We start from the raw sequence: 27,626 nt of genomic DNA on the forward strand, positions 1-27,626 counted from the left end.
GAGAGGAGAATCCGACCGATAGTCGAACCTCAGGAGGAGCAGTGTGGTTTTTGTCTGGGTTGCTGAACACTGGATCAGCTCTGTACTCTCCATCGGGTCCTCGAGGGTTCGTGGAGGTTTGCCCAACCAGTCCACATGTGTTTTGTGGATCTGGAGAAGGCATTCGACCGTGTCCCTCGTGGTATCCTTTGGGGGGTGCTCTGGGAGTATGGGGTCCGGGGCTCTTTGCTAAGGGCCGACTGGTCCCTGTATGACCGGAGCAGGAGCTGTGTTCACATTGCCGACAGTAAATCAGACCTGTTCCCGGTGCATGTTTGACTCCACCAGGGCTGCCCTTTGTCACCGGTTCTGTTCATTATATTTATGGACAGAATTTCTAGGCACAGCCAGGGGCCGCAGGGTATCTGGTTTGGGAACCACAGGATCTCATCTCTGCTGTTTGCAGATGATGTTGTCCTGATGGCTTCATCGAGCACCGCACTGGGGCGGTTTGCAGCCAAGTTGAAGCGGCTGGGATGAGAATCAACTCCTCCAAATCCGAGGCCATGGTTCTTGACCAGAAAAAGGTGGTTTGCCCTCTTCGGGTGGGTGGTGAGTCTCTGCCTCAAGTGGAGGAGTTTAAGTATCTCAGGGTCTTGTTCAGAAGTGAGGGAAGGATGGAGCGTGTGATTGACAGGCGGATCGGTGCAGCGTCTGCAGTGATGCGGTCACTGTATCAGTCTGTTGTGGTAAAGAAGGAGCTGAGCCGGAAGGCAAAGTTCTCAATTTACCGGTCAATCTACATTTCTACCCTCACCTATGGTCATGAGCTCTGGGTAATGACCGAAAAAAAAAGATTGCGGATATAAGGGGCAAAAATGGATTAGGGTGGCACCCTTAGGGATAGGGTGAGGAGCTCGGTCACACGAGAGGATCTCGGAGTAGAGCCGCTGCTCCTACACATTGTGAGGAACTCAGGATGCCTTCTGGACGCCTCCCTAGGGAGGTGTTCCGGGCATATCCCACCGGGGGGAGGCCCCGGGGAAGACCCAGGACACACTGGAGGGACTATGTCTCTCGGCTGGCCTGGGAACGCCTTGGGGTCCCACCGGAGGAGCTGCAGGACATGTCTGGGGTGAGGGAAGTCTGGGAGTCCCTGCTTAGGCTGCTGCCCCTGTGATCTGGCCCCGGATAAGCGAAAGAAAATGTATATATGTATATATATATATATATATATATATATATATATATATGTATATATATATATATATATATATATATATATATATATATATATATATATATATATATATATATATATATATATATATAGTGTAAATAGTGTAAATATATAATAATATATAATAATATATACGCATAAGCACCCCTCATCCCCCAAAAATTATATCATCAGCTGCCACTGGTCTATCTGCATCCTCACTATAGGTGTGTGGCTTGTCCAGCTATGACAAAAGGTTGCTGCGAATGGCATTTGACCTGGGAAATACCCAAATTTGTAGGAAAATTCCCCAACTGGCACCCTAATTTAATATTTTCACTGCTGCACACGTTTTTAAACTAGCTCAAGAAAACCACAACTCATGGAGCCAGATTGGCCTGTTATTAATCTTTATATTTTGAGTTATGCAGGAAAAAGCTAAATAAAAACACCAGGACCATATAGACCGAATAAGTGCAAACATTTTAAGACTAAAATGGCAAGCCTGAATACAGAAATGAGAGAGAGAGGGGTTTACAGTCTATAGATTAATCACCGACAGCAAAAGCCTCACTCACTGCAACCTGTACTCTTTGGTAAACTGGCCTTCACTGCATATGCACAGACATCTCCACTGGTACACATTCATTTATAAATCCATTTTCTCTGTTGGACCATCCTGCCTGTCATGTTGCTTCACTCATAGACAGCACGGTCATCTTACAGTGCATACTGAGCTTTGTAAAAAGCCACTCTCCTACTCTGGCTCTTCCACCTGGCACATACTTCAACAGGACCTGAAGCTGTCTAGTCTGGTCACCCTCGGGGAACTCAAACTTGTATTAAAAACCCTGGAAAGGACATCTATACAGACCTTCTTCCACTAAATCAGGGGTCACCAACCTTTTTTAACCTGAGAGCTTCTTTATGGGCACTGATTCATACGAAGGGCTACCAGATTGAGACGCCCTTCTGAAATAACACATTTTCTCAGTTTGCCTTTAGTTATACATTATTAATAATGATAAATGATAATCATCTATGTGAACACACTGATCACATTAATGATTTCTCAAAATAATTATCAACAATGAGCAAGGAGGGAAACAGATATGTCATGATGTCTGTTTGTGCTGCCCTCCTGTACTCTCTCTCCCCCTCCCTCACCTGTCTGTCTGGAGCTGGGTGGATTCTATGACTCCTGCCCACACCTGGAGCGCATTAGCGCAATCACCATCACCTGCTGCGGTGTATAAGAAGACTGGGCAGACTACACTCGGCGCCAGACCGTCCGCGTGTAAAACGTGAATGTTCCAGCTCTGTTTTTTGCATTCGTATGACCCGCTTGCTTGTGCTCATTTTGGATTTTTGCTACCCTTCCAGACTCCTGCCTTCGCCCACTCCTGCACCTGCCTCTACACTCCGGTACAGTCATCTCCCTCCACTCTGCCTGTCTTGGTCTCCGGCGTTCCGCCTGCCTCCTACCCTGGGTCCCGCTCCTGGGACTACGCTGGCCCTGTCTGTCCTGGTCTCGTCCTCGTTCCCGTCTTCACTCCAGCCCCGGCTTCCCGTTCCCGACCCGCTCTCCGTCCGTCCTGCCCGCCTCCTGCTTCCCGGATCCTCGTGTGTGTGTCATCTGAACTGTTTAAGACTTCTTTCACAAACTTGTAAATAAACACTGTCAACCCGCTCTGAGTCCGCATCCTTTGGTCCTAAACCCGCACCGTCACAACAAGATATCAGTATTCAGCACTTTAACTTTACTAATCTTAGTAATTGTTAAATTTCCAGATGACACTTACATCACTACATCTCATAGGAAAAGTGTCCCATTTTCACTATCCATTGACAAACCTTTTTAACAAAACATAAATAATACACATTGCACCATGTTTCATAAAGTTATCAATTATGTAATGTTAAAGAAAAATAAGATTACATATTTTTAAATAAATCTCTTTTGCGTTGTGTGACTTTTTCACCGGTGTCGTGGAAAAAGCCTGTTGTTTACCCAAAGCTGTGTTTAGCTCTGAGCTTGTTCTGCCCATAGTGTGTGTCCCCGTGGAGAATGCGCGTCCCCGTGGGTAGTTAGTGTGGAGCTTTGTGAGACATATTGAAGTGTCCTTCCACATTGTGCCGCTTTGCCGTCACCACAGTCGCTCTGCAGATGAGATAGGCGCAGGTTTCTTTTACAGTCTTAAATCGTTGTGAAAGTGATCTCTTTATTTTCTACAATGTTTTGGAGTAAGAAACTGCATTCAGCGCATCCTCACAGCGCTCGCGAGCGGAGCTCTGGTTTTGTTACGCGCACAATACTGACTTTTGAAGTGAGTAGGTCAAAGTTCACCTTAACTTATCTAAACTTCACGTATAATGAACATATGTTTAAGATATTGTCATTTTTAAAACTATATAAACGCAAGGGTGATTAAAAAAAAATATAGCAACAGAATTAAATTACATTTTAGATGCAGCTCATTAGTGAGTTGTGCTATTTTTAGAACCGGTCTGCGGGCGACTCATGTGGGGCTTGGGGGGCGACATGGCGCCAGCGGGCACAGGGTTGGTGACCCCTGCACCAAATCATTATGTTGAATTTGTATATACTGTAATTTTATGTTAGTGCTGTCAAAATTCACAACAAATAACCTCATAGTTTTAAGTATTCCTTTATTTGAGCTAAAAAATATAGAAGAAAAAAAAAAAAAATCATATGCCTATAATTTCAAAATTAATTAAATCATACGCACATGAAGTTAAATATTGGTGAAAACTTTGAGGCACTGCTCATTATCTGTTGCTTTTGCTTGATTTCATATGAAAGAAATATTCATTCACACCCAAGTACATCAGAATCCAATTATTATTATTATTATTATTATTATTATTATTATTATTATTATTATTATTATTTTACAATAGAAGTACAATTATTTTAATAAATTCTTGTATACGGTAGAAACAGGCTACACAGCAATAATAAAAAAAACAGCTATAAAATCAAAAAATCTCGTGATCCAGACCTCAAAATCTGCAGAGTTACAATGAGCTTTATCGATTTTCTGAACCAGGGGTAGATCATGGTGTAGATGAGAGGGTTTAGGGCTGAATTGATAAAGAGTAGAAAAAATATAAAGGTTTGAACTGGAGAAGCTATAGCTAAAGTATCTGAGTAGGCTACACAGTAGTAGGGACAATAACAGAGAACATAGACTAGCACAACAAGGCCCAGATTCTTGGCCGCTTTAGTCTCAGATTTCTTGGTGTTTTTATAATTTACAGCTGCAACATGAGAACGCATGGCTCTGGACTGGGACACCACTACAAGAAAAACTTGGAAATACAGGATGATAATGATTGCAATTGGTAGGACAAAAGCCCAAATGAGGTCAACTTCTTTCAAAAAAGAAATCACACATTCTCCGTGGCAGGATTTATATGCCCCGAGATTGAGCCAATTCTCAAACATAACAAAAACACTGTAAAGAAGTGCATTCATCCAACAAATAGAAATACTTATGTTAACTGTTTTACTATTCATTTTAGTGGAGTAGCGCAGTGGGTCGCTAATTGCAATGTAACGGTCTATGGAAATAAGAACTATTGTACCTACTGAGGCACATAATACAATACAGGTTACAACATAAAAGAAAGCACAAAGAATTTCCCCGAAATACCAACAAGCGATCATAATATAGTTTACAAATGGTGACACCACGAGGCCAACCAAGAAATCCGACACAGCCAGGGACAGGAGGATGAAGTTAGAAGCAGAATGGAGCTGCCTAAGGAGAAAAAACAAAACAAAAAACAATACTGCAATTTATACATTTTTATACTCAATGCTCAAGAAATACAAAGAAATCCTTTTTAGACTGTAATTTGAACAATTCTGCAATATTACTATGTGATTGTTTATTAGTTCTGATATTGATCAAGACCACTGAAAAACTATTTAGGAAACAAAAACAGCTGTGCTTTTCTTTTTGTATTCAATGATTTGTTCACCTGAATATCTAGTTACGGTGGTAGTTTTATTATTGATTAGAATCTGTGTTTATATGACAGCCCTAATAGATATAACTATAATAACTATGCATATGCTATATGTAATATATAACCATGTCAAAGATGTTATGTCAAATATACATTCAAATAAATACTCATGACAAGTCATTGTCATTGACTTTAAGTTTTTGAAGGAAAGTGTACAAGTCAGCATAGAGAGGTATTTTTGGTTAGAAATATGAAGCATTGTAAATGTACCTGAAATGTGCAATAGAGACGATGACCAGCAGGTTGAGCAGAATAATGGCGATTGTCATGAGAGTATACAGCATTAGAGTGATGTAAGTCTCAGAGGTGTGCTTCAGAGGTTTTCTGCAAGAGCTGTTGTGGAGATGTGGAAAGCACAGTTCTGCCTCCTCGGTCTCCATTGTCAGAAGAATGATCTGTCAAGCACAATTATATACCCTCACCCCTCCTGCTTTCATGTGTTTTTGCTCTAGGATTGCATTAAGCCAACCTTTCTGATGGATGACTGGGGACATTTTCACTCTATGGGCTATTTACTTTTTAAAACATCACAAAATGTGTTGCATAATGAAATTACAACTTTTCATTTTGCGTGATTAGGCCTATTGCATAATTATTGTAGTAGAATAGTCCATTCCACAAACCAACTAGAATTACAGCACAAAGTTCAACAATTATTGACATTTTCTGTACAAATATAAATTAAGACACTGTATCAAGTGGGATCCCAATGACAGACATTAGTGACCATTTACCCATATTTTCAGTATGTAGATACAAGCACAAAATACAACATAACAGGTGGGTAAACTTGACATGAAATGAAATGAAAGCCCTAAAGGCACTAAATGAAGATTTATTTATTTTTTAACAGTTTATTTTCATAGTTTCCACAATAAAGAATGGATACATACAAATAAAACTTATCGCTCCTGTTGTCCTTGTGTTATTTTCCTCCATTATGTCGAGTGCACACGCAAAAGCTCTAGTGTACGCGCGTCTTGGCCGCCCTGTGTTTCTGTGGTGCGTTTTCAAGTGTCAGAGTGGCGCAAATTTGGCGCTGACATGACTCGTCTTGAGCGTTCAGGCGTCAGATGCTCTATTTGCCCATCCAAAAGTTGAAAAAGCTGTCAACCAGAGACTTATACAGAACAAGTAGAACAATATCAGCCACAAACTAGCAGTGACTTAATCATGCCGGCTAGTCGAAAGGCTTGTCACGGACCCAGACATGCCTCTGCAGAGCTGATCAGCTCCTTTTATGGGGCGCGTCAGAGGCGTCTGTCCTCAAATGTGAAGGCGTCCAACATGTTCTTGATGCCCCGGTGTTTCAGAGTCACACTGTTAGCATTTAAAATGTATGTAAATTTGGCTGAACACATTCTGTACTCTACAGGAGACAAGGCACGTCTCGTAGCCAATCAGGACGTAGAATATAATGCGCATTCATACACTGTTGAAAAAGCATGCAAAATTGCAAAAAAATAAATAAAAAATATCCGCAAAACAGCGAGACCGTGAAAAGTGAACCACGATATCACGAGTGACAACTGTATTCGAATAAATGTTTTTTTAAAAACACAAACTGGAGAGGCTGAGGCCAGGTATAGCATAAATTACAACAGTAAAAGCCAAAGTAAAATCTGTGAACTGGACAAAACATTGTGGGAGTTGCTCATTCAAGCCGCTTCTTTAGTTCTGGTCAGATTGCTGGTGGACACTGCCTTATATCTATCTGAAGGAAGGAGCTAACTACACTGAAACTGTAAAGAGCTATTGTTTACAGCTTCAGCCTTAATGGTCTCTATTCTTCCTTTAATGGCCCTACTGGCTCGCTCTATTCTTCTCTCTGTTTCCTTTGTTTGATTTGGGTCTGAAGCTGAAGTTATATGGGGGCGAAAGGTGATGTCTCAGGCCCCCATTCCTCTTTAAGGAAGGATTCTCTTTCCTAACAAAAATTGCTTCTTAAACTCCCCTCTCAAAATGGATGAATGGAGTAGACTAAATTATTTTATTTATGGCTCGGGGTTTTGTCCTTTGGGTGAACCAGTTTCTGTCTTAAAATGTTTGTAGGTTTGAAATAGACCGGAATCTCAACCTGTCTAAAAATTCTCTTAGGTTTTTTAGACACACCAGCTGTATAAGGAATAGTTACGCCTTTTCTTCTAGATTCAGATTACCTGTTGTCCTATTTTTTAGCTCTCTTAGATCTACTGAAGGCCCATTTTGGATATCCACAAACCAAGCGGGCTTTCTCCACATGTTGTTTCACCTTCACTTTTCCCTCTGTGTTTGCAGGCATCACTTGAGCTCTGTGCTGTAGAGTACAGATAACTCAGAGTTTGTGCTGCAGTGGATGGTGTGAATCAATCAGGTATTGGTCAGCGTGTGTGGGCTTCCTGAAGACTTCTACCTGAAGTTGCCCGTCCTCTCCTATAGTTACTGTACAATCTAGGAAGGCCAGTTTGTTCTCCTTGGCCTCTTCTTGTGTGAATTTGATGTTTGGATCCACACCATTAATATGTGCAGTAAAGGGTTACACATCTTGAATTTTGATTTTAGTACAGTTGCCATCCAGTTATCGATACCAATACATGGGTGGAGTGACTGGAAATGAGGCCAAAGCATCCTGTTCAGATTGTTCCGTGTATAACTTAGCCATAAGAGAGACCAGTGAGCCCATGGCACAGCTGTGGATTTGCCGGTCGACGTTTCCTCTAAACTGGAAATATGTGGTATATAAACAAATTTCCTGCAATTTGCAGATTTAGTTTAGTTCAATCCAATCCACTTTATTTATATAGCACATTTCATAAACAAATTGTTTCCAAAGTGCTGCACAGAGACAAAGTGACATAAAAAAATAAAATCAATAAAATCAATAAAACACATAAAAATAAATAAAAGAAATAACAGAAAAGAAAAACACAGAGGACCACACAACTCACGCGGTGTTAAAAGCCAGAGCATAAAAGTGGGTCTTAAGACGAGACTTAAAACACTCTACAGTGGGAGCTGTTTGAACGTGGGGGGGCAGGGCGTTCCACAGTTTAGGTCCAACCACAGAAAAGGCCCTGTCCCCTCTGGTTTTAAGTCTGGTCTTAGGGACCACGAGCTGGAGCTGGCCCTCAGACCTCAGAGCGCGCACCGGGGTGTAAATTTTGATGAGGTCCGAGATGTAATCTGGGGCCAGACCATTCAAAGCTTTAAAAACAAACAATAAAATCTTAAAATCAACTCTAAAATTAACAGGAAGCCAGTGCAAAGACGCAAGAATTGGTGAAATATGATCGTGTTTTTTGGTTCCTGTTAAAAGTCGTGCAGCAGAGTTTTGGACTAACTGCAGTCGGTAAAGCGAGTTTTGCGAAATGCCAGAATAAAGTGCATTGCAGTAGTCCAGGCGCGAAGAAATAAAAGCGTGCACGACTTGTTCAAAAAGTTTAAAAGATAAAAATGGTTTGACTTTGGATAAAAGCCGCAGATGATAAAAACTAGATTTTAAAACGCCATTAATATGCTTGTCAAATTTAAAATCGCTGTCTATGGTGACGCCAAGGTTGGTGACTGTGGGACGCACATAATTTTGAAGAGGTCCCACATCCGTGGGGGTACTGCCAGAGCCAAACAGTATAACCTCGGTCTTTGCTTCATTCAATTTTAAAAAGTTTTGGGCCAACCAAGCCTTGACGTCACATAGACAGTCGAGTAGGGGTGTCAGGGAGCAGTAGTCTTTTTTAGAAATTGGTAAATAAATCTGGCAATCATCTGCGTAAAAATGATATAAAAGGCCATGTCTTTTAAAAATGTCCACAAGCGGGAGAAGATAAAGTGCAAAAAGAATAGGCCCCAGAATTGAACCTTGGGGGACTCCGCTCACAAGTGGGGTGAAGGATGAGGTAGAGTCCCCCAGCCTGACTGTGAAGGACCGCCCTGTTAGGTACGACCTAAACCAGTCCAGGGCAGTCCCCCTGACACCCACACAATATTCAAGACGGTTTAAAAGAGTTGAGTGGTCAACTGTGTCAAAAGCTGCAGTCAGGTCTAAAAGCACTAAAATGGCAGAATTACCAGAGTCTGTCATTAAAAGCAGGTCATTTAAAACCTTTAAAAGTGCAGACTCTGTGCTGTGAAACGCTTTATAGCCTGACTGGAAAGTGTCCAAAGTTCCGTTTGCATCTAGGAAAGGCTGCAGCTGTGCAATGACAGTTTTTTCTAAAATTTTCGACACTAAAGGGAGTTAGTTAGTTCTCTGAATTAGCTCAGTATCCTGCAGTAGCCTCCTCTTTACTGCTTCCACCGCTGCTGATGTGGGGATACAAGTGAAAAGAAAGATCACATCAAATGAAACCATGGTCTCATCTGAATCAAATTGGAGATGCTTGACTTTGCTCACAAATTCTGCTGTGTTCTCAATATGGAGCTCTGTTTTGCCAACCAGAGGAGCCAGGAGGATCCTCAGATGTTTGTCTGCATTGTATGTGATGGAGTCTGTGCATACAATGGGTCTGAGGGGTACTCCTTTGTGGATTTTTTGGAGGCCGTAGATGCAAAGAATGGAGTCGCCACAATAGTCTATAATACAGCTATATATCAGTGACTTCTTCCTTCTCCAGCTTCTGTAAGCAGTCTATGATTTTCTTGTTGCCACTAGCAGGGTCTCGTTTTAGTAATTCATAGGTGGCGGTGTCACTGAGGAGACTGTTCACCTTGGCCTCGTAAACAGCTGAGTTGACAAGGAGTTGCAGGAACAGCAGTTTGTCACAGGGCCATAGCAGGAAAGGCAGCTCAAATATACAAGGCAAGTGGAGTCCAGAGATCCACATCATTGTGAAAGCCCCAAATGCAAGTGGTGAAGTCTATACAGTGGCAGCCACACATGACTAACAGAGGGTAAGAACTGTACACCGGAACATGCTGAAGCCTGTGCCCCATAACTTATGCCCTCAGAACCAGCCCAGCCTAGTGACAGGGTCTAGGAGCGAGACATATTAGGAAAAAGAGCAGCCCTATGCGGTTAGTCTGCCCCTCGAGACAGTGCTCTCTCCAACTGCAGGTACCACAAACCACCCTAATGACTCTCCTCCCTCTGCTCTGCCCTCAATGGTCTCCTCAGTCCAGGACACGAATTCAGGAGGTCCCAGGAGAACAACACAACCAACACTAAAACCCTCACTATCTCCCAACCACAGCATCTCAAGATTTAGGTGGGGTTGTTACCTCAGTGGTGTAAATAGTCCAGTGAGTGCTTATTTTAGGCTCTGGGATTCGTTGTGCTATTGCCGAGATATCAATACCAAATTGAGGGCAGATTGTGGCAGTCAGCAGGGGTCTTCCTTTTGTTTTTAATTGCCTGTCACCAACTTCCTGTGCCAGTGAAAATTAGACTTAAGTAGGTTCAGCAGTAAAGCCTCAGTCCCAACTTCCACTGACTGGTAACAGGTAAGATTTTATGCTCTCTCTCATCTGAATGCTTTTTTTTTTTTTTTTTTTTTTTAGCTATTTTTAAACCATTTTTAATGTTTTTATGGTACTTTTTAGAGCTAAAGAGTACTGGTTGAAACTATTTCCACCACATCTTTCAGTTTGCACTTTGAGTTTTAAGTTGTATTCCTGTAACTGTGTGGTACCACTTACCATTTTGTTGTGGGCGGGGTTACCTCCTCTCAGGTCATTCAAGTTGGTTACTTTCTAATATTTCTTTCTATTTCATGGTTTCAGGACTGTTTGTGTTTCCACTGCTCAGGGGCTGCAAGTTTTTACATCATCTGAATTTATCATTGTATTTATTTTATTTATTCATAATCTAGTTCAAGGGTCTGCAACCTTTAGCACGCAAAGAGCCATTTGGACCCAGTTTCCATGGAAAATAAAACACTGGGAGCCGTAAATACTTATCTTTTAATCCCAGGTGCTTAGTCTCAATGTGCCAAAGAAGTTTTGAAGGTTTCATTGCCTCATTTGCTTTCCCCGCATATTATGCAGAGTGGACTCTGCGTGTGAGAGTGCGAGAGTCACCTGTAGTGACAAACCCATGTTTTAAGTAGGAGTCCTGTTATTGTCTGTTAAAATTAGCTTCCTTTTTCTTGGAGATTGTAGGCTCCTCTTCTGGCTCCTCAGTTGGCCTTTTCCCCTTTGTTAAAAAGCTCTCCAAAGACTTTTGTTTTGGTTCATTTTCACTAGTTTGTGGCTCTAATTTTGGACGACGTGTCTGATACATTATACATGATACGTCATCGCGTAGACAAGAGCAGATCTATCACAGATATAATATACTTGCCACTATATCAAATAGATTTCTGTGGTGATTTCCTATCAGGATTTTCATGATATATCTACGGACAAGCTTATTAGCTCGACATTAGGGACGGGCGAAAGTTACGTTGGAGAAGATCCTCCTGCTCCTGACCCCTATGCGCACAGCGTCTGAAAATCGGGGCTGTGTCTTTATGCAGGACTGTAAGCTGTCATCTGTGAGGCATGAGCAGTGTTGTTTCTAACATTGTTCCGCGAGTGTGCCGCTTAATTTGAGCAACGAAAAAAAAATAAAAAAATTTATTTATATTTCAAGATCATAATAATCTTCCAATTTAAACTACAATAAAAAAGAACTGACAAAAAATAAAATACACTTAAATTAAATACTTAAAATTTATTTTCCCAAGCCACGTAGAGCCGCAGTGTAAGGATGAAAGAGCCGCAGGTTGCCAACCCCTGGTCTAGTTTTATATAATATCAACTCATTTTAAAATCCTTACTTGCTCCTCTTTTAGCAAAAGCTGCATTGGCCAGTTTGAAACCAAATACACAAGTGTCAATAAAGGTCCTCACTCCAGCAGTTTCATACCAAATCCACAAGTGGAAATAAAGGCCCTTGCTTCATCATACCCTGCCCTATTTTGCAACTTTTCCTGTCTTGCTATTGCTTCAACAGGACAACCTCAAAATAATTCAAGTTCAACATGATTAGATAAGTGTTTCAATATCTCTCGGGGTGGCAATGGCTCCCACTGGATTATAAAGGGACATGTCTGTGATCCTACAGATAAACTGTACTCTTGTCTCTGAAAACTATGAAATGTCCTCATCAATGGCTGGGACATCTAATCAGGGGCTGTGGGCGCCAAAGTGTTTTTTTGACTTAAAATCAGGAAATGTGCTGCTAGCATGCTGTTTTGATGCTGACTTTACTGTCACGGTAAAGTCCTCTTCTGTCTCTGAAAGCTGAAACATGCTTATAAACAGCTGGGACACCTAAGCTTGGGTAGTGGGTCCCATCGTGCAGTGCTGGGGACCCATCTCCTGCGGAGCAGCCATTTATTACTTATTTATTAACTTTTATTTAACCGGGATAGTCATGACCGAAAGGATAACATTGCGGATATGAGACCTCAGGGGAGAACCAGGTCACGCAGGAGGGTCTATGTCTCTTGGCTGGCCTGGGAATGCCTTGGGATCTTCCCAGAAGAGCTGGAGGAAGTGTGTGTGGAGAGGGAAATCTGGGCCTCCCTGCTGAAACTGCTGCCTCTGCGATAAAGCAGATGAAAGTGGATGAATGGACAAACATAGATTTACATAATATGATCGCAGCCTGATTAAATGAGGTTTTTCAAAAAGTCTGGCAGACAGACCACCTTCCCTTTGGACAGGGATACGTGTGTGGCGGTACACTTGGATTACTGTTATGCTAATGCTAACCAGGTGTTGCGTTAGCTAACAGCATAGCTTTTCTGCTTGGTTTCATTGAGGACATCTGTAATGAGTACTCGGAGCTTACGCTGGAGGACATCAGAGAGTTATGTAGCTAGTGGCTCAGTATTTATAGGGTATTGGGTTCATGGGCATGTGTCAAGTTGGGGGCATGATTGACATGGTGACTGCTTTGATCTCCAATAGCAAAGCCCATATGTGGGTGAAGTACACCTGGAATATGGACCCATGAAAATAGCAGGTTCTGATTCGCAAGGGTGCTGAGGAGGAGCTACGCATTACAATTTGCCTGTCAGCCTCCTCTTTTCACTGGCATTCTCCACACCCAGCCACCAAGCGATGTAGGTAATAATGTCAACGAGATAGGGTTGCTCCTGTGTCACAGCGTCATTATGTAGCTGAACCCAGTGGAGGCAGGAACAAGACTTCACTCATCTTAGGAACCAGGAAGTAGGGAGAGTAAAGCCCATTTTGAACCTACGTGTCCTGAAGAGTTATGTGGCCACCAGGAAATTCTACATGCTGACAGTCAAGCAACATCTTGATCCTGCAGAAACACACACTACTCACTGGCCCCACGTGCTTTCTCCAAATGAGTAGATTCAGCGCTGGATGCCCTATGTCGACAGTGCATTCGGATCTTGACCTACATCAACGACTGACTGGCCCTGGATCCTCTCATCACAAGGTGGAGCCACACACAGCCCTGGTTCTTCATCCCATCTTCAGGTTGAGATTTGTGGTGAATAGAGAAAAGTGCGCACTCCTCCTGACAGCAGTCCACTTACTGTCGTCTAAAGCTGTGCAGAATGCACAAGGCATGTATGGCTCAATAGGGAGAGGAGCAGAGCGCTACTCATCCTGGCCTTGAGGTTGATGGCTGCTTCATCAGCCCCTTCCTACCAAGTTTGGCCTGTCTTATGATTGATGGCCTCAACACATCCAGGGTTGGTTCACTCCTTCTGTACACTACAAAGGACAGGCAGAGAGCATTGATTCTGTCCCTAGCAGCACCAGATGACCGCTAGCAGGTAGTGCGTACGGGCGGTCCAAACATGGAGGTGTTGACAGACGCCTCACTTGCCAAGTGGAGTGCCAGGTTGCAAGGGGAACAGATCATGGTCAGGTCAGACAACATGACACTGGTGGGCTACTTGAACAGGTTGCCTCCTCTGCATCAAAAGTCTGGCAGAGGTTGCGTCGCCTCAGGATCAACATTTTTGCAAGTGCTGAGAACTCAGTGCCTACTGTGGTTCTTGCTCAGATGATCAGACGAGCCACCACTCTGTGTACACGCACTAGCACACCGGTTGTGGCCCAGGGGTCTTTTGTATGCTTTTCCACCACTGTGTCTCCACAAACCACTGCTACACAGAGTGAGTTCACATGGCCCTACTGTTGCCCCAGAGCTTTACCCAGTGGATTTGTGCAGGCATTATGGCAGTATATGAGGCTTGTGATTGCTCCACCCATTGGTCGTCAGGGTGAACTCCACACATGGTCTTTCTACTTCTGTGGCCTTCATTACAGTAGAGGAGATTTGCATGGTTGCCTCCTGGTCCTCCGTATCTACCTTTGAGTGATCCTATCAGTTGAACGTCTCAGCTAAATCACTTGCTTTCTCTATGCTACATGGAAACCAGGTTTCTCTATCTTGAGCGGACAGGCCTCCTGCATAGCTGGGTTTCTGTTCCTGTCTGGTGCCCTGAAAGGGAGGCTGGAAGGTGAGACATGTGTATTGGCCCTCTGGGTGAGGCCCGCCCACATTGCAACTTGACCTTGTGTTTCTTGTACGCCTTTGTCTGTCTGCCTTGGCGTCATGTGTCGGAGCATGTGGGCTGTGCTTGGAGTATCAGTTCCACTTGGCTTTGTGTTACTGCCAATCCCAAGAGCCCATCCAGCTGGAGATACATTTATCCCCATGGCCTTGGCCTCACTGGGTAAGTAATAGCAAAGTCTGTAGGAGGATGAGGCACACATGAGCCTATGTAAGCCCACCTACCTTCAGGCCCAGCTGGCTCATCTCCCTCTAAGAGTTGATTCAATGAATGGCGTTATTTGGCTAGCGGCGCAGTATTTATAGTGTACTGGGTTTGCAGGCATATACCAGGCTGCAAGGATCGGCTTATGGCATTGGAGCAGCCCAGGACTAGGATGCACATTGCGCCTTATTCAGGATCCAGGTGACTGGACCTCATTGCCTCTGATTTAGGACATGAGACAGATGCATGGACGTCCATTTTGATGGACAGCAGTTGTGGAACACTTTGGCTCAGTGGAAAACCTGTGGGAGTCAGGGCCAACGTGTTGTAGGTAAACAGTGTAGGCTATAGCTTATTACTGTTGCTTTGATCTGTTGTATCTGCCCTTGTTACTAAGGACAGTTCCAAAATGTTCTCGAATCCTGTGGCCCCAGACAGCAAGCAATGGACTACAACACATCAGATATATCAGGGCAACAGCTGCCAGTTTCTTTGCAGATATTAATTCCAAAACTCCTGAATGTCTCAGATGCAATACTCTTGACTTGAGAGTGCATGGAATGGACTTGAGGAACAGCAAACAAAAAGAATAATAAAAATTGCCTGGAACAATAAAGCTCATAATTAGGTCAACCTCTGCTGAGTAGTGAGGCAGAATAGACTCTATGGCAAGATTCTGTTTCATCTATTTGTGTACATATTCTGATTAAGAGAGAATGCTATATTACAAATGAAGGAATCATCGGAAATCGTATAGTTGCATAATGGATATTGAGGCCTCAGGAAGCAATCAGGGAAGCTGAGATGTACTGGAAGCACCAGGAGCTCTTTGGAGTTGTGTGCCAAGAGGTTTCAGCCATTACAAAAGTTAATTGTGGAACAATGACAAAAACAAATGTGATCTGGTGGTGCAGAGGGTCACAGAGATGGCGGAGGAAGATCGCCGCCTGTGTTTCTTCTCCCACAGGCATTGAATGCATTGGTTCCAGACAATTGAGTGACCCCTATCCTGGAGGGAACACGGAAGGGTAGGCCCACTTTTCTTGTTCATTCAGTTGCTGATCTCTTGCCATTACCAAAGAACCTTAAAACCTGGGGTAAGGAGGACTCTTCCAGTAAACAGTGCATCACCCACCTATGTACACTGAACCTTATCCTAACTGACTGCCTAAAAAGGGTGAAAGGCACTGTGATAGAAATTTAAGTATAGTCATGTTGTGTATTTAAAAAGCATTTGATCTGTGTCAGTCTGCCAGACCCAGACCAGACATTAACATGTGTGAAGGCTCTGTCTCCATCCCACAGGAAACTCACTGTTGTTCTACCTGTCTAAGTGTAAAAGTTCATTATCATATGGGTGTGAAACAAAAGTCACTCTGCTTTGAAATGTATGTAGCATTGTGATTCCGGTATAAAATAGTCAGAGCTCAGATGCTCAGGGGGGGTGGTTGGTTGGGTTGTTGAGACTTGGACTTAGACGGAGAGGAGAACTGGGGGAGAGGCCAGGCGGCTACCAGTCTGGGGCCAGGGCAGGCCTGGGCCCTGTCCTGTCTGTATCTGCTGCAACAAACAATAAACCTTTTTTCCTGTATTGCAAAACTCACTGAGCTTCGTAAATGGATTACTTTTCATCTAGAACTATAATTTTTCCACAACAGCACAACATACAGAGAAATGATAAAGTTCACTGTAACTGGAACAACCATAAAGCGGCACCAGCATAACCTCAAATAACATCATGCCCTCCATTTTGCGCCAAGCATCCAATTGGGAGATGCTGCAGGTATATATATATATATATATATATATATATATATATATATATATATATATATATATATATATATATATATATATATATACACCAATACCAACACCAACACCACATATGAATCCCTTTCCAGAGGGTGGAAGGCAGACCTGTTTCCCATCGTAGTGAGCTGTCCCAGGTCTCCGTCATCATCTATGCAACATTTTATCCAGAGAATCAGCCAAGAACCCAGGAGGATGAAGAAGGCCTTAGTGGAGATTGCCTCTGTAACTTAGGAAAGACTGGAGTTGGAAAGCTTCTACAGGTGAAGTTTAGTTTTTGTTGATTGCCTGCTGATGATGTAGATGGGTCCCTCCATCAAGCCACAAGCAACATTGTCTCATAGAGAAATGTGCACCCTAACCAAATTGCTAGAGCAATTCCGGCTTATAGCATAGCATCTTTGATGTTTATTTCTCTTAGAAAATTTGAAATGGCCAAAAGGTCACCCAGTGTCCTACATTATCTCCATTTGATGCTCTCCAGTATCCACAACAGGCTGACTGGGGTAACACACTGGTCTGGTTATTGTGCTTAACCCCTTTATATTGAACCACACTGCTGTACTTTGAAATCATAAGGCATCCTCAGTTTTGGGATTTGAAGTAGTACAAAGCTACCACTGAAACCTGGAGATGAGTCTCTCAGGGCCCCAGAAAGGTTACATCTCTCCTTATTTGTCATTGGCAACTGAGGTGGATACATGAGTTTGCTTTGTCCAGGACTTCTTGTTTAGATTTTGGGCCTCAGGTTTGGAGCGAACCTCATGCTGTGTAGGCTGTTTATGAAGGGGCTTGCTTGAAATAAAACGCAAAAGCAAGGCTCAGTTTTTTTTTTTTTTTTTTTTTTGTAATACTAAATAGCAAACTTACTATTGTAAGTTTTAGATACCCTCAAGCGTCTCGCTCATTTGACCTGTCCATGGCAAGAATTACCAAGTAATATCTCAGTAAGATAATTGAAATCAATTTTATTTTGTTATTAACCTGGTATGTGATGATCCACCAGTCAAATAAATTCCAAAATTATCTTTAAAACCCAGACAGTAGTAGCCAATGGTTTTAAATCAGATTTTCTAACTTTAAGTAAAGGAGTGCCCCAAGGCTCAATTATTATTATTATTATTATTTTTTTACTATTTTTATTAATTCTATTGGTTACAATTTAAAAGAAAGCCACATACATGTATATGCAAATAATGCTGTTTTGTATGCAAATGCTCCCTCTGCTGATCAGGTGCTTTTAAAACTGCAACATTATTTTAATGAAATCCAAAATTCCCTCATGAATCTTAAACTGTCTTTGAATGCAAATAAAACAAAAGGTATATGATTTTTTGTAAAAAAAAATAAAAATAAAAACAAAACATTTAAGTAATGTGTAAGCTACAAATCTTTATATGCTAATGGTATGATATGGTACATCCATTGAAATAGTTGCTCTTAGCTGGGAATTTGGCTTGATGAAAACTTATCTCAGAATTATGTAATAGTTTAAAATCTAAATGATAATTTTATTACAGAAACATATATTGTATCACAATAAATTACAGAAAAGAAATATTGCAAGCAACCTTCCTCTTTGTATTGGATTATGGGGATATGGTGTACATGCAGACTTCAGCCTCTACTTTGAAACCGTTGGATTCTTTCTTTCACTCTGCCCTTTATTTTATTACAGGTGAAAGATTTGAAACCCATCACAGTTTTCTCTATGAAAAAGTGGGTTGGCCATCACTGTCTGTTAGGAGAGAGCAGCACTGTATGGAGTTATCTATAAGGGACTACTTCAAAAACTGCCAGAATACTTCACTTGTTAATCATTGATACCGGAACATTTAATACCAGATCACATGACTGTATAAGTCTAAGGACTAGCCACACTAGAACTGAGACAGGAAAGAGGGCTTTTAGCTGTATTTTCATCCGCTTATCTGGGGCTGGGTCGTGGGGGCAGCAGTCTAAGCAGGGACTTCCAGACTTCCCTCACCCCGGACACATCCTCCAGCTCCTCTGGTGGGACCCCAAGGTGTTCCCAGGCCAGCCGAGAGACATAGTCCCTCCAGCGTGTCCTGGGTCTTCCCCGGGGCCTCTTCCCTGGTGGGACATGCCCAGAACACCTGCCCAGGAGGCAACCTGAGCAGAGGTGACTGAGCTTCTCACCCTATCCCTAAGGGTGCGCCCAGCCACTCTACGGAGGAAACCCATTTCAGCCGCTTGTATCCGCGACCTTGTCCTTTCGGTCATTACCCAGAGCTCATGACCATAGGTGAGGGTAGGAACCGGTAAATTGAGAGCTTTGCCTTTGGACTCAGCTCCTTCTTTACCACAACGGGCCGATACAGCGACTGCATCACTGCAGACGCTGCACCGATCCGCCTGTCAATCTCACGTTCCATCCTTCTCTCAGTCGTGAACAAGACCCCGAGATACTTGAACTCCTCCACTTGAAGCAGAGACTCACCACCCACCCGGAGAGGGCAAACCACCTTTTTCTGGTCGAGAACCATGGCCTTGGATTTGGAGGAGCTGATTCTCATACGAGCTGCTTCACACTTGGCTGCAAACCGCCCCAGTGCCTGCTGCAAGTCCTGGCTCGAAGAAGCCATCAGGACAACATAATCTGCAAACAGCAGAGATGAAATCCTGTGGTTAATAATAATAATAATAAAATAATTTTATTTATATAGCGCTTTTCAAGACACTCAAAGATGCTACATACAAGAATAAAATATCACAAAATTTACAACATAAAATCAAACATTAAAAGCAATTTTAAACAGGTGAGTTTTGAGTTCTTTTTTGAAGGTGGGGAGGTCAGAGCTGTCACAGAGGGGTTTAGGTAGTGAGTTCCAGAGGGTGGGGGCAGCGATGGAGAAGGCTCTGTCCCCCCAGTTTCAGAGCTTGGTCCTACAGGGCAGGGACAGGAGGTTGGAGCTGGAGGAGCGGAGGAGGCGAGATGGAGTGTGGTGGTGGAGCAGGTGTGAGGTAAGGAGGGGCCAGGTTGTGGAGTGCTTTGAATGTGATGAGAAGGATTTTGAAGTGGATGCACTGAGGGATGGGAAGCCAATGGATCTTGTGGAGGACAGGAGTGATTTGTTCACGTGAGCGGGTGTGGAGCCGGGCAGCGGAGTTCTGAATGTACTGTAGTCTATTTGAATAATAATTTAAAAAAAACTTGGTCATTTCCGGGTGAGTGCATTCTGTTTTGCGAGTTGTATATCTAGCGTCTCTCTCCTGAAATTGTTAATCCACAAATCCTTACAGTTTTAAAAGCAGTTTTTAATATCTACACTAGTGCCTGAATACTTCGTTAAACCACCGAAGTTTTATTCAGCATCTATTGCTCCGTACTTCGTGGATTAAGCTCCTCCATATCTAGGTTCAGCCTGAACTAGCCTAGCCGACTAGCATCATGGCTAAACCTTCCTCCGCTTCTCTCGCTCTTCTCTGCCCTGGTTGCCATATGTGGAGTGATGACCCTGGCTTATTTGACGATGATAGGGACAGCTGCGTTAAGTGTAGTGGCAGTCCTGCAGGCCAGGGTTTCAAAGTTAGAAACACAGATCCGCTCATTGTAGGCTCTGACCCCAAGTTACAGTCAGGTAGCAGCAGTAGGGACTGCGGACCGCAGTAGCTTTAGCGCAGCTAGCGAGACTAGCCCCCCAGCGCAACCCGTGCAGCCAGGATCAGACCAGGACAAGTTTGTGACAGTTAGAAGAAAGCGTAGGACTAGGACAGGCCAGGGACATAGGGCTGAAGATAGGACTGTAGCAGACCAGGGACATAGGGTTGAGAGTAGAGAGCTCCCCGTCCAGAGCAGGTTTGCTCCCCTGAGCTGGACCTGGGACACTTTAGTCATAGGGAGCTCCATAGTCAGGGACGTGGAACTGCCTGCAGCTTCCACCCGGTGTTATCCTGGAGCCAGACTGGGTGACATCAAGAGGAATCTTAGGATTTAAAGAAAAGTAAGTATAGGTACCGCAGGATCGTTATACACGCGGGGGGTAATGATACTCGGCGCGATCGGTCAGAGGTGGTTAAGTTACAGATAGCAGCAGTCTGTGAATTGGCTATGTCGATGTCGGAGTCTGTGTACTTCTCTGGTCCCCTCCCAACCTACACCAATTTTGAAATGTACAGCCGCTTTTCAGCAGTCAACCAGTGGTTGACCAATTGGTGCCCGCAGAATGGTGTCGTCTTCATAGATAATTGGCATTTGAGGGGAAGCCTAGGCTTACACGTAGAGACGGCATCTATCCCATGCAGGCTGGCTCCGCCCTTTTAGCTCAGAATATGATTGCTAGTCTAGATTGACCAGGTAAGACTAGCACGCAGAATAGCTCAGGGAAGCACAGCTATAGGGACAAACAGAGACTGTGTGTGCCCCACGTACAAAAAGCACAAATAAAACACCCCTAAACTCTGACAAGGAAGTTGTCAGATCTCATAACTTAATAAAAATAAATAAATGTGCCGCAAATAAACAAAATGATAAGTGTGTAAAATGTGGACTGCTAAACATCAGGTCTCTTTCCTCCAAATCCCTTTTAATAAATGAACTAATTGGCGACCTTAATATTGATCTGCTAGCCCTAACTGAAACATGGCTTCGGGAAAATGATTATGTTAGACTAAACAAATCTACACCATCAAGTCACATGAACTTTCAGAGAGCCCGGAGCACGGGTCGAGGTGGTGGTGTCGCCGTCATCTCTCATTCCAGTCTAATTCTCAGCCCCAAACCCAACTATACATACCTCTCCTTTGAAAGCCTCGCACTCTCCATTACGTGCCCCAATTGGAAAAAACAAAAAGCTGTTATATTTATAATGTCAGTCAGTTCCTGACAGAGTTTTCTGATTTTATTTCAAGTTTAGTTTTGATTTGGGAAAGGATTGTTATAGTTGGAGATTTCAACATACATGTTGATAACGGCAGTGATTGCCTCAGTAATGCTTTTGGCGCGCTCCTGGATGGGATCGGTTTCACACGGAGTGTGAATAAGCCAACTCACTGTCACAATCACACTCTAGATCTCATTCTAACCTATGGTATTGAGATTAATGATCTAATTGTCCTTCCTCAAAACCTTATACTCTCTGACTGTCGTAACGGGTGAGTGTGGCGGACCAAAGGATGCAGACTCTGGGAATATTTACAGGATTTATTGTAAGAATAAGGACAAGGTACAAACAGTGGGTGATCCGGAGGTGAGCAGGTGAGCAGATGAGCAGGAACACGGGACACAGGAACAGACCACATGAAGGGATGACAGGAAGACAGGCAGACCAGACGGGCGTAGGGCAGTGCAGGCAGGAGACATCCAGGGCCGGAACACGCAGGAACAGACAGGAATGCAGGGCCGACAGGAATGCAGAGACACGACAGGGATGAAGTGAACACAACAATGATCCCGCACTGAGTCTCCTCTCCCAGCTACCTTTATGCCCAGCAGGCATGTTGATTGCACTGATGGGCTGCAGGTGCGCGCGGGAGGAGCCAGGAGCCCAGCCCAGATCTGGCAGGTGAGGGAGGGAAGGAGCACGCAGGGAGGAAAACCAGGAGTGGACACAGCGGATCATGACACTGACCATTTCTTAATTACCTTTCAATTCATACTAAAAGACTATCCAGCCCCGCAGAAAACTATAATGAAAAGAACATTATCAGATAAATTGGTAACAGAGTTTAAAGAAATTATTGAGCCTTTACTAAAAGATATGTCATGTGACAATAAGAATAATTTTAATCCAATTGTCACTGATCAATTGGTTGACAGAACAATGCTCACCTTAAAATCTGCTCTCGATGTTGTAGCTCTGCTAAAACAGAAAAGCATTAAACCAAGACCTCCGGCTCCATGGTATACTTAACAGCTCAGGACACTCACACAACATGTAAGACACACAGAGAAGCTTTGGCGCCACTTGCGCTCTGAGCAGTCTCTGAAGGCATGGAAGCTCTGCCTGCTCACTTATAAGGTCGCTCTGCGGAAAGCCCGAACCAGATACTATTCAAATCTAATAGAAGTAAACAAAAATAACCCCAGATTTCTGTTCAGCACTGTAGCCAGGCTGACAAACTCCCACACTGCTAATGAGTCTCTTATCCCTTCGAACATTAGTTGTGATGACTTTCTTCAATTGTTCGATTACAAATTACAACCATTAGAGACAAAATCAACAAAGCTACTCCTAAAATCAGCTCTGAGCAAATCCAGTCTGTAATGCCAATATCCCACATAGATCCTCTAATAATATTAGATAAATTTACTCCTGTTGATGAGGTGAAGATTACCTCAGCCATCATGTCGTCCAAACCATCAACCTGTATGCGCGACCCATTCCAATCAGACTCCTCAAAGAAGCCCTCCCCCTAATAATAGATTCCATCCATAATATAATAAATATGTCGTTAGAAAATGGCTACGTTCCTCAGTCCTTTAACCCTATAGCATCGGATCCTATCGTCGGCGATAGCGCGCGGATGCGGACTTTCCAGCAGCGTAACTCCGCAACCAGTTGTGCTCTCATGTAAATTCAAACAGCGTCTCAAAGCGGAGGCACGGGGCTATTTAAATATTTTTCCGTCAGTTACGGTAATCTGCCTCTGTTGCTCCGCGAAGGTGACGAATGAGAGCATGGGTGCTGCGGGGATTTTCCCAGTCATTTATTCGATGCGTAAAAGAAAAAATACGGATGAAAGTGTAAAATAGAAGTAGATGTGTAAAAAAATGCAGTAAATTCTGATACTTCCTTTAATATGACTTTTATGGCTAACAAAAATATAAAAGTCTAGGTGACCTATACTGGCCCATAGTGTGCTCAGTCCTTAAAGGGTTAAGTATGCTGTGATTAAACCCCTTTTGAAAAATCCTAACCTAAATCCTAATGAACTAGCCAACTATAGACCTATCTCTAATCTTCCCTTCCTCTCAAAAATTTTAGAACGAGTTGTGGTGAAACAGCTCTGCCGCCACCTGCAGGACAATAATATATTTGAACATTTTCAATCTGGATTCAGAGCTCACCACAGCACAGAGACTGTACTGCTTAAAGTAACAAATGACTTACTACTAGCTGCTGATAACGGGCTGGCTTCAGTCCTGGTCCTACTGAATTACCTGCTCTTAAATCCTGAAAAAACAGAGGTCATTGTCGTTGGTCCCAAAAGGTCAAAGAGGTTCTCTGTCGGACCAGATAATCTCACTCAACAATGTGAGTATAGCTTCTAGCCCTACTGTAAAAAATCTTGGAGTCCTATTTGATCAAAATCTCTCATTCACAGCCCATATAAACCTAGCTTGTAAAACCGCATCCTTTCACCTGCGAAATATAACTAAAATTAGAAATATTTTACCTAAAAACGATGCTGAAAAACTCATCCATGCATTTGTTACTTCCAGACTTGATTACTGTAATTCTCTGCTTGCCGCCTGCCCCAAAAGTACTATAAGGAGCCTCCAGTTGGTCCAAAATGCAGTGGCCAGAGTCCTAACAGGAACTAAAAGAAGAGACCACATCAGTCCTGTACTAATATATCTGCACTGGCTTCCTGTCGAGCTTAGAATCAAATTCAAAGTCCTCCTCCTGACATACAAAACCCTAAATAGTATGGCCCCATCCTATCTGCAAGATGCTATTGTCCATGCTATTGTACCAGCCAAACAGAGCACTCCACTCTCAGAATGCAGGACCATTAGTGGTTCCTAGAGTGTCCAAAAGTACAGTGGGAGGGAGAGCATTCAGTTACCAAGCTCCTGTGCTATGGAATCAACTCCCTGCTGATGTTAAACAGGCCCCCACAGTCTCTCTATTTAAGACCAGGCTTAAAACCTTCCTCTTCCGTATAGCTTATGACCAGGTTACTTAGTGAGAGAGTTAGGGAGTGACATTAAAACCTGGGATAAGACAGGCTGCAGTAGGAGATAACTGGCTGGGGGAAGTATGGCAACCTGAGCACTATCCTCTGCTTCCTCCTATTTTCTCATCAGCAATGCTATTCACATGTTGTCCCCTGTCCTACTCCCCCTGTGGAGTGTAACCCTTTCAGATGCCCCGATGACAGCTGGACCCTCTCCTCCTCCCCACCTGGCCCTCCTCCACCCGCCTCCCTCTCCTCCTCGCCTGGCCCTCCTCCGCCCCCCTCCGCCCCCCTCCCTCCTCCTCGCCTGGCCCATTTTTCTTGTTTTGTCTGATTTTTCCTGTTGTTTTTGTGTGTAGGCAGAACGGTGGCTGAGTGGCAACACTCATGCCTCACAGCAAGAAGGTTTGGTTTGATCCCCGGTGTGAAGTTTTGCATGTTTCTCCCGTGTCTGGATGGGTTTCCCCCACCAACCAAAACATGAACACCCTTCGAGACAACTGTTGCTGTGATTTTGGGCATTACAAAAATAAAATGAATTGATTTGAATTATTGAGGGTTTTGGATGGTGTACCGTCGAGGATGCTATTGCAGTAATCGATTCTGGATGTGATGAATGGGTGGATGAGAGTTTCAGTGGCAGAGAAGGTGAGTGATGGGCTGAGACGAGCTATGTTTTTGAGGCGAAAGAATGCAGTCCGGGTTATGTGACTGACGTGGGGTGCAAATGAAAGAGTGGGGTCGAGGTGCACACCGAGGTTGAGGATGAGTGGGGATGGAGAGAGTGTGGTGTTGTCAAAGTGCAGGGTAAAGTGTTGTGAGGATTTGGTGATGTTGTGTGGACCGATGATGATGAAGTCTGTTTTGTCGCGGTTTAGTTTGAGGAAGTTGTGATTCATCCAGTTTTTGATGTCTGTTAGGCAGTGGGTGAGAGTGGAGTGGATGCTGGGGTTGATGGATGTTGTGGAGATGTAAAGTTGGATGTCGTCGGCGTAGCAGTGAAAGCGGAGACCGTGACGACGAATGATGTTGCCAAGGGGGAGGATGTAGAGAATGAAGAGGAGAGGACCAAGCACTGAACCTTGGGGGACTCCCTGCTGCAGGGGGGCTATGGAAGAGGAGCAATGGTTGATGTCGATGAACTGTTGCCGGTTCGTAAAGTAGGACTGGAGCCAGAAGAGAGCAAAGCCGGTGATGTTGAGTGAGTTTTTGAGGCGGGACAGGAGGATGGAGTGGCTGATTGTGTCGAAGGCTGCAGTGAGGTCCAAGAGGATGAGGATGGAGAGGTGGCCGGAGTTGGAGGAGAGGAGGAGGTCATTTGTGACTTTGAGCAGAGATGTTTCGGTGCTGTGTTTGGGACGGAAGCCTGACTGGAAGGGTTCATAGAAACTGTTGGAGGTGAGGTGGGTTTGGAGTTGGGTGGCAACGACACGTTCCAGGATTTTAGACAGAAAGGGGAGGTTGGATATGGGACGGAAATTTGCACAGTTGTCAGGGTCATGGTTGGGTTTTTTGAGGATGGGGGTGATAGCAGCCAACTTGAGAAACTGTGGGACAGAACTGGAGGAGAGGGAGGAGTTTATGATTTGGGTGATCAGTGGAGAGAGTGCAGGAAGACAAACTTTGATGAGAGGAGAGGGAATGGGATCCAGGGAGCATGTAGAAGTTTTAATGCTGGAAAAAGGTTTTGTCAGGTGAGCAGGGGAAATGGGTGTGAAGTGAGAGAGCTGTTGAAAGGGGGAGGAGGATCAGGTGGAGCAGTGTGGGAGAAAGAGAGGTCTATTGAACTGTAAATGGAATCTATTTTGGACTGAAAGAAGGATTGAAATTGATTGCATTTGTCAGTGGTGAAGGAAGATGAGGTGTTGTTGTTGGGCATTAGGGGTGTGTTTATTGTGGAAAAGAGAGCTTTGGGGTTATTGAAGCCAGAGTGGATGAGGTTGGAGTAATGGTAGCCAGTTTGGAGGAAAGAAGAACAGAAAGAGCAGGAGTGTCAATGGATTTTATATTTCTGAAAGTTATTGTACGTTTTGCTTTATGGGCTGTGAGGAGGATTTGTATGTTGAAGGTTATGGCAAAGTGGCCAGATATGCAGAGGTTATGGCTGGAGAGATTGTGTATTGTGGGACCAGTGGAGCAAACCAGATCAAGAATGTGACGGTGAGTGTGAGTGGGTGTTACGAACCATTTCCTATGGGAATAAAGGAAGGCAACACAAGATAGTATAATAAAATAAGTAGCCTTTATGTAGAGAAATGAAGGGCATTTAACAACTTAGAATTTCAATACAGAAAAGAAACATAAAATCAACAAAGGGAGGCTCTAAGAGTAAAGTACAAAGTCAAAACAAATGGCATGCCAATTCACAGACAGAATCTGGCAGCCAGGAGTAACAGGGGGCGAGTCCTTTTGAATCTGGAGCAGGCACAGGTGGAGGGTGACGATTGGCTGAGCTTTGATTGTCCCTCCAATCACACGTAGTAGAGTAGGCTGTCTGGGCATACTGGGAGGGGCCGAGAGGAAAAGAGAGAAAAAAAGGGAAGAGGCACATTGTAGGAGGAGCTGGAGGCCAGGGGCCGTAACAGTGGGGAAATTGACATATTGAGTGATGTTGAAGCATTGAAGAAGGTCCATGAATTCAGCAGCGGGTTTGGAGTTGACATTGTCAATGTGGAGATTAAAGTCACCAAGCAGAAGGATGGAGGATGATATAGCATGGAAATAACTGAGTCAGAAAGTCTGTGAGGTCTGGAAGGAATGAGGGGTTGGGCTTCGGGGGGCGTTAAATAACAGCAGTTACAAGTGGAGATGGACCAGACAGTTTGAAAGCAGTATATTAAAATGAGTGAAAGTTTGAGAGAGAGAGAGGGGGGTTAACTTAATGTCTTTTTTGAAAATAACTGCTGTGCCGCTGCCGCGCCCTTCAGAACGGGGGTTTTCAATGAAAGAGAATCCGGGGTGTGTGGTCTGATTGAGGGAGAAATAGTCCATAGGTTTATGCCAGGTTTCAGTCGAACAGAGAAAATCCA

General features: G+C 43.7%; 1 protein-coding gene and 1 pseudogene across 1 annotated transcript; one reads left to right on the top strand and one right to left on the bottom strand.

The window, feature by feature from the left end:
• Window positions 1-4,190: 4,190 nt before the first annotated feature.
• LOC129457315 (trace amine-associated receptor 7e-like) lies at window positions 4,191-5,634 on the bottom strand. Its single transcript, XM_055230758.1, has 2 exons — window positions 5,465-5,634; window positions 4,191-4,983 (listed from the first exon to the last, which is right to left on the bottom strand). Exons 1-2 carry the CDS (start codon window positions 5,632-5,634, stop codon window positions 4,191-4,193), a joined length of 963 nt encoding a protein of 320 aa, XP_055086733.1.
• Window positions 5,635-21,185: 15,551 nt separating this feature from the next.
• LOC129457316 (uncharacterized) lies at window positions 21,186-24,573 on the top strand (annotated as a pseudogene).
• The last annotated feature ends 3,053 nt before the right edge of the window (window positions 24,574-27,626 follow it).

Source organism: Periophthalmus magnuspinnatus, chromosome 21, assembly GCF_009829125.3.
Source record: "Periophthalmus magnuspinnatus isolate fPerMag1 chromosome 21, fPerMag1.2.pri, whole genome shotgun sequence".
NCBI lineage: Eukaryota > Metazoa > Chordata > Actinopteri > Gobiiformes > Gobiidae > Periophthalmus > Periophthalmus magnuspinnatus.